The sequence below is a fragment of the Hevea brasiliensis genome, unplaced genomic scaffold (assembly GCF_030052815.1).
Source record: "Hevea brasiliensis isolate MT/VB/25A 57/8 unplaced genomic scaffold, ASM3005281v1 Scaf200, whole genome shotgun sequence".
Classification (NCBI taxonomy): domain Eukaryota; kingdom Viridiplantae; phylum Streptophyta; class Magnoliopsida; order Malpighiales; family Euphorbiaceae; genus Hevea; species Hevea brasiliensis.
The window spans coordinates 740-8,904 of NW_026614697.1; the positions used below are offsets into that span (position 1 = coordinate 740).

Here is an 8,165-nt window from a genome sequence, read left to right on the forward strand (position 1 = left end):
ATGACGAATGTAATTTATACGCAGTATTTCTTTTATAGTTAAACAATGAGAGATAACCTTAAAGTAACGAATAATTTTTTATATATTGGTGCTAGGGTGTTGGGTTCCAGTTCCAATCCGGAGTCTATTTAAAAATTATAATCAAATTGAAATTGTAATATAATTCTAGTTTAATTCTTTATTTTTTTAATTCCGATTCGATTTGGTTTTAGGTTTTTCAATTCTAATCCAGTTTGATATAATTTCAATTTGATTCTTAATTTTTTAAAAAAATTTTATACAATTGTTTCCATAAAAAGTCATACTTGAATTAGTATTTAAATTTTTAAAATAAATTGTTAATACATAATATATCATATAATATATTTTTTAGCTATTTCTAATCATATTATATAATATGGTACATCATATAATGTAACTTTTATTTATTTAATAGTATGCAATCTTTAACTATAAAATATAATTATGAATTAAGCGTATATATAATATAATGATACATTTATAATTAAAAATTATAAGGTAATTTAATATATTTATAACTAAAATTTATAAGAAAAGATAAAGAAAAAAAATATAATATTAAGTTGTATATAGTCCTTATATATAAACAATAAATATATAATTATATTGAAAATAGAAAACAGATGTATAATTGGATTTCAATTTGACTTTGATATGATTTTAATTTGATTCTTAATGAAAAATTAAAATCAAATCAAATCATTAAATAAATTTAATTCGATTCAGAACTCAGAAAATCATGCACACCCTTAATTAGTGTTGGGCTAGCATTCTTTTTTTATTAGAATTAAGGGAGGCAAACAAGTTGAATAGGACGAATTCAAAATATTTTAAATTCAAATCTTATTTTTCTTTCTTACGGATTATTTTTTTCATATATGGGTTTTACTAAGAATTAATGTTTTTTTATTTTGAATTATGAGTTAATATAAATTATTCTATAAAAATTTTCAGCCGAATTCAAATAGAAGATTATGAATTTTAAATTAAAATATTAATTTGAAAATTTATTTATTTAATTTTCAAATTAAATTCAAATATTTTTAAATTATATTATTCAAAATCAAATATTTTCAAAATAGTTATAAATTTAAATAAATTAGAAATCAAACCATACATTTAATAACTTAGAAATTAAATCAGGTCATGGGTTTGTATTTGGGAATTTAGGGATTTTAGAAAAACTTATAGTGTTTAGGATAATTTTATTACCCCAATGATTTTATTATTTTTTTCCAATAACTTCTTCATGTTAGCACCCTTTATTCCTGTTAGTATGATTGGAGTTCGCGCACTCAGTTTTGGAGATTTAAATGATATATATTTTTATTTCAGTTTATAAGAGTTGAGGTGTGTTATGAAACGTTTATAAAGTTAAGGATGTCGTTAAATTTTTTAAGAAAATTCAGAATAAAATTTTATATTCGGCCTAATTTTAATGTTATAATTAAATAGTATTGAAAGGTAAAAATTACATTAAATATTAATAAGATTTTGTAAAATATTTTATTAATATTACAAGCAATTTTATAAATTTTATAATGTTTTTCTATTATTAATTATTTTTATTAATCTGAATAAATTTAATATATTTAATTATTTTTCTACTTTTTTTTTTATTTTAACTTTAAGGCCATGACTTTGTCTTTAAATGGATCATCATCCATGTTCTTTAATTGCAGGCCATGATTTTCCAAGTCAAAGTCGATCTTTTTGCAAACATTATTATTAATATTAAGGAAGAAAACAAGAAGGAGGGAAAAGCCGGTCGATGCAAAGCTCGCTCTTGTCTCGTGTGCCTGGACGTTCTTGCACCAAACGTGGAAAAAATGAAAATAACAAGGGACCAGGCCGAAGTAATCACAGCCAAGCCAGGCGCGTGCTTTCTCTCCTCAGTTGAACCCTCGCACTATTTAAGACAAATTTTACATCTGTTAAAGGATCTTTAGCCGACACCCCACAACGCTGCTGTGGAGATAGATTAATTTGGATTTTGATTTCTCTACTATTATATATGAGCTAATTCTTATCTAGGGTGTCTTTGATATGAACTTGAGATTTTAATTTAATTTATTTTATTTAATTTTTCAATATCAATGCACTAATTTATTGTGGAGTTTAACGCATTTGAATATTTATTATTTAAATAATTTTGTTCATTGATTGCCTAGGAAGAGAAGTTTAGTGAATACGAAAGAGCAATAAACAACCTAAGAATAATAGTTGGGGAGGGAGCAAAAGACTTGACTTGTGAAAATTTATATTAAATGATCATAGGATCTAACGAATTAATTTAAAATTACTATTTTTATTCAGAACCAGGTAATAAATTTTAATTAATATATTTAATACAACTCAAGAGAAAATATTAAATAAATTAAATTATTTTTTCTTACATTAGATATTTAAAAGTGAATTATATCAATCAAATAGATTAAATTAGATTGGCCCAAATGAAATTAAAATCATTTTGTGCTTATCATTATTAGATTTCGATTGTGTGATTGTGATTATTTTAAATCAATTTTTAAATTTAGTTTTTTTTATTAATTATTTAATAAATCTTTTTATTTAATAGTTTAAATAATAATAAAATTAAATAAAATTTTGATATTTAATCACATCAATAATTCTCTCATTATTATATTATTGATGACTTAAGTTTTTTATATTATCCCTTAAAAAAGATTATTTCTTAGTAATATATGACCATAAAATAAACAGTTAAATGGTAATAATTAAAATAAATAGTAGCTTTGTGATGGATATTTAATTGATAATTAAATGGTAGTTGATGGCAATAAAATTAATTGTAACAAGTTCCAAGATTCCGCTAATTATATGTGGATATATTTTTCAGTCATACATACGAATAGACTAGTTATCTATTTTTTGTAGAGTGGGCACGAGTTGTGACTGCGTTGAACGTTGACTATGCCATCGGGGCGGAGACAAAAGATAATTTTTTATAATAAATATATTTTAATGATCAATTATAATGAAATTCACATAATATTTATTCTTATAATAAATCTTTATCATAATTAATAATTATAATACAGTCATTGTATAAAGAATTATTATATTTTAAAATTTTTAAGAGATAACGAGATTATAGATGATTTTAACCTCTCAAATATTTTTATAATTATTTTAATATATAATAAAATTATTTTTTATTAATTAATTTTTACAAATATGTTTTAACTTTTATAAATATTTTGAAAAAAAATATATTAAATAGGTGCCATATATTTTTATTTTTTATTAATTGATCGCTCAAATTTTATATTAATCTCTAATAATTTATACTTTATTATTTAAATTGAAACATTAACATTATTTGGTTGTGATTAAATAAGTATAAAAGTTTAATTAAAATTTAATTATTTAAAATTTTTTATTTGTAGTTGTTATTTTATGAAAATTAAATAAAAATTAATTTAATAATTTTCTATTACATAATTTAAAATTAGATGAGATTTTTTTTTCTTCTAATGATTTCCTAGAAATATATATATATATATATATATATATATATATATATATATATATATATATATATATATTTTAGCTTCGTCTCATTTTGCTTTTTGTCATTTATTTCATTCTAATTAGAAATTATTTTATTTGCACAAGTACAAGTAAATAAAATTATTTATCTCAATTCTCATACAAATTTTGAATTGATCAACTTAGATATGTATTTATTTTTATATGATATATTTATTTTATTATTTTACTAAATTCTAATTTTCATATATTTTTAATTTTAATAATTATTTTTTTTATTTTATGCTATTATGTCATATAATTAGCTATTTTGGATTTATATATTTTTTCTTTAAATTTGTAAAATTTATATAAGAATTTGACATAAAACTTTGATGTTACTGATTTTTATTTTTTAAATAGTATAATTTATATTATGAAGTTATATAATAATTAAAACTATGATTTTATATTACTTATATTTATTATAGAAATTTTATTATAATTCTCCATAAATCAATAAATAATTTTTATAATTTACTATTTTGTATTATTTTTATCTATTATAAAATATTTATAATCGATGGCCAGTGCCACATGCGAGTGGAAGACGAGGCAGTGTATTTATATTATTATTATTATTAAGGGATGCAAGTCGCCAAATTAAAATCATTATGTTCCTTCACAGGTGGTGGCGGTCATCTGCAGGTGTCCTCATCTGGTGGTGGTGGTTAACAGGAATAGTTATATAATACAACGGTAATCTATATAATATGGTAAATAAATAAAAATTATTTTAAAAAATTATAATCACTAGACAACTACTAAATAAAATATACCTTAAATAAAATATTTAAATTTAAATATTATTTAAAAAAGTTAAAAAAAAATTAATGAGCTGAAGACTAGAATATACAGTTTGTCTGTTGGCTAATTTATATGCTCTACTAATATTATTGAATCTTTTAAATTTTTTATATTATTTTTTTTATATAAGTGTTTAATGTTATTTATGTTAAAATATAATATATTAATTTATATTTTATTTTTGACTTTATTCTCAATTAATGAAATATCATTCTTATTTTATGTAAAAAAAAATAAATTATCATTTAATTAGTAAGATAAGAATACGATGATTTCTTTTTAATGGAAGGCCATCGAATCTAAACTACAAAATAGTAATATTAATTTGTGCAACTCAAAATAATACGACCATAATAACCCTACTATAAGGAAATTGCTTGCTTGTTTTGAAATTTTTTTTTTCTACTCAAGCAAACGTAGCGCTTGAAACTCTGCACCATTTTAAATAATTTTTATAGTTGGACATTAAATTTTGTCCGTATTTCACTTTCATCATTTAATTTTAATACATTATTAAAAATTTTTAAATTTTAATTTAATTTTATAAAAATCTTTACAACTTACTATAGTAAATTTTAATATTAAAAAAGTAATAAAATTATCTTTTTATCTATTTTTTCTCACACTCAAAAAAATATTTTTCGTTTTAACCACAATCTAAACTTATCACAAAAATATTAATGCCATTACAATATTTACTTTTTGAAAAGATTTATGATTTATTTTTTATCGAAAAATGTTAAAATTGCATTTGTAAATGTTATACTGTAATTTAGAGGAATTCTTTAATATAAAAATCTATAGATTAGAGAGATTTTTTGTTAAATAAAATCAAAATCTAAAATTTTTTTTAGTAACAAATTACCCATTTTAACCTATAGTTGAACCTATACATAACGTGATTAACAAATCATTGGCCCAATTATTTGCTATGGTTATGGGTACATGTGATTTAACTATAATTATTGACAGGATTTAACTACGTTGCTAAGTCAATGTCTAAATTTCATTTTAAAAAAATGAAAATAAAAGATCATTGGCTGTTCAATGAGAATGCTTTTCTATAAATGGCCATGTTTTGATCCTTATAACGACCATAAGCAGGCCTTGTCTTCAAATTCTCAAAGAAATGGCAGCGCAAGTAGAGCATTTGGCAAGCAACATGGAGCAAGAGATTTCTCGTCCATTGGCTTACTTCCCCGCTACCGTGTGGGGCTGTGACTTTGCTTCACTTCCTCTGTTTAACTCCGTAAGCCAACATTCAAACTTTTCTTTTTCTGTTTAATTACATGTAATATAGATAACTTGTAATTTTTGATAATCGAAATTATAATTAATTATAATTACAGCTGATTGACTCGAAAACTATATTTCTCAACCTTAATGCAGGAAATTGATTCATATACTAAAAAGGTGGAGGTGCTAAAAGAAAAGGTCAAGGACATGCTAATGTCTTCCAAGAAAGATTTGATCAAGAATATTGAGTTTATCAATTTATTATGTCGTCTTGGTATATCATATCATTTTGAAAATGAAATTGAAGAACAACTGAATCACATTTTTAATGTCGTCCACGATAATATTAACGATGACTATGATCTCTATAATGTCGCGCTTTTGTTTCGAGTTTTAAGACAGCATGGATACAAAATATCTTGCAGTAAGTGGCTACTTATGATAAAAATTTATTTTATTTTATATGTTTTATATTACATCTTACAACTTAGGTCCATTTAGGCAAGAAAAATCTCTCCATACATAAATATATATTATTGCTTAATAAAGGTCAATTGTCAAAAGGAAAGACGCAAGAAATAATGTGACCTACTAATTAATAAAGATGGTTGCATGAAGTGGGTGGTGTTGTGATTTGTGAATCAGATGTGTTCAAGAAATTCAAGGACAGCGATGGGAAGTTCAATAAAGCCATATCCAATGACGTAAAAGGAATTCTTAGCCTTTACGAAGCGAGCTTTGTGAGTATGCGTAGAGAAGATATTCTAGATGAAGCAATTGCTTTTGCAAGGCCACTCTTGGAGTCTCTGGCTATGCAATCAAGCCCACATCTGGCAAAACACATAAATGATGCCTTAAGCATGCCTTTTCACAGAGGCCTGCCACGAGTAGAGGCTAGGAAATTCATCTATTTCTACGAAGAAGAGGAGTCTCACAATGAAACTTTACTTAAGTTTGCCAAGTTAGATTATAATCGAGTGCAGTTACTGCACAAACAAGAGCTAGGTGTTGTCTCCAGGTACACTTTGTTTGAGAGATCAGAGGGAGATATTTTTTTATGTGTATATGATATTTACATTCAATATTGTTATTTAATTGTGTGTTTGATCAGGTGGTGGAAAGAATTGGATCTTGCAAAGGGTCTTCCTTATGTAAGAGACAGAATTGCCGAGGGATTTTTTCAATCAGCTGGAGTTCAATTTGAGCCTGACTTCGCTCTTTCTCGCATACTTTTAACAAAGTGTATTCAGATACTGGCATTGGTAGATGATACATACGATTCGTATGGTACACTTCAAGAACTACAATGCTTTACAGATGCACTGGAGAGGTTTCACATCCTTGCCACCTAATTATTAACCTCTTGTATTATTCATTATGTGTATCAAATTCCTCTTCTGAATCATATTGTCTCTCATTTCCATTTCACAATTCCCAGGGGCAACTCTGATCAGCTACCTGCAGATTATCTGAAGATTCTTTACAAGGCGGTCTTAGATTTTTTTGAGGAATTGGGGGATGGCGAAGGCAATGAAGGAAGATCCTATTGTATCAATTATACAAAGGAGAGAGTAAGAACTATATCTAGCGCCATGATTTTTGCTATCAATATACAATTAATTAATCAACGAATACGAACCGATTTTCTTTTCTTTTTTCTTTTTCTTGTTAAATATATGCATGGATTAGTACAAAGAAGTGGTGAGATCTTATCTTGTGGAGGCACAGTGGTTTTATGATGGCCATTTGCGACCATTCAATGAGTACATGCATAATGCATTAATCTCATCCTGTTTTTCCCTACTTCCGCCAGTAGTCTTCCTTGGAGTGGAAAAACTTGCAGGGGTTAAGGAGTTTAAATGGCTAGAAACTAACCCAAAACTTGTTGAAGCTTCCAAATTCTTTGGCCGTTTACTAAATGACATGGTGGCCCGCAAAGATGAAGAAAAGGAAGGACACTGTTTAGCTGGAAATTGCTACATGAAAGAATATGGTGTCTCAAAAGAGAAGGCGATGGAAGAGCTTCGAAAGATGTGTGACAATGCATGGAAGGATATGAATGAGGAGTCCATGAGGCCAACTGCTGTCCCAATGCCTCTTATCACGAGTATAGTAAACCTTGCTCGTATGATGGAAGTTGTTTTCCAGTACGATGATGGATACACCATCGCCTCAAGCTTGAAGGACCATGTCACCTTAATGTTCGTGGAACCAATACCTGAAGACTGAGATATGTGTGCTTTCTATGTTGCTTCTTGATTTTGTTTCCTTCTTATATAGGTGCTATATATAGAAAGTGCAATAGTAGGCACAATAATAAAATAAATCTGCGCCTTGTCTCAGTCCAAGAAGATGAAATTTCTTGGCGGAAAATAATTATGAGTATCTCTTTCTTACTGTAATTTATATGCTTGTGGTGAATGAATTCCTCCTATAATAAAATAAAAAAATGTTGTGCATACCCTTTTTAGGAACTAATTTTGTATTTCAGTCACACTGAATAATTTGTCCATAAATATATATGATTCTAATAACGAGTGAATTACAGC

General features: G+C 25.7%; 1 protein-coding gene across 1 annotated transcript; it reads left to right on the plus strand.

Moving 5' to 3' along the window:
- The first annotated feature begins 5,509 nt into the window (after nucleotides 1–5,509).
- Nucleotides 5,510–7,845, plus strand: LOC131176641 (probable terpene synthase 6). Its single transcript, XM_058141702.1, has 6 exons — nucleotides 5,510–5,629; nucleotides 5,770–6,040; nucleotides 6,262–6,634; nucleotides 6,728–6,946; nucleotides 7,055–7,187; nucleotides 7,306–7,845. The coding sequence occupies exons 1-6, from the start codon at nucleotides 5,510–5,512 to the stop codon at nucleotides 7,843–7,845; spliced, it is 1,656 nt and encodes a 551-aa protein (XP_057997685.1).
- Nucleotides 7,846–8,165: the final 320 nt, after the last annotated feature.

Bases quoted from the DNA above. Each gene is read 5' to 3' on its own strand.
- LOC131176641 (XM_058141702.1), top strand. From the start codon at position 5,510: ATGGCAGCGCAAGTAGAGCATTTGGCAAGCAACATGGAGCAAGAGATT. The intron at 6,947-7,054 runs GTTTCACATCCT...CACAATTCCCAG, and splicing joins TTTACAGATGCACTGGAGAG to GGGCAACTCTGATCAGCTAC. The intron at 7,188-7,305 runs GTAAGAACTATA...TGCATGGATTAG, and splicing joins TCAATTATACAAAGGAGAGA to TACAAAGAAGTGGTGAGATC.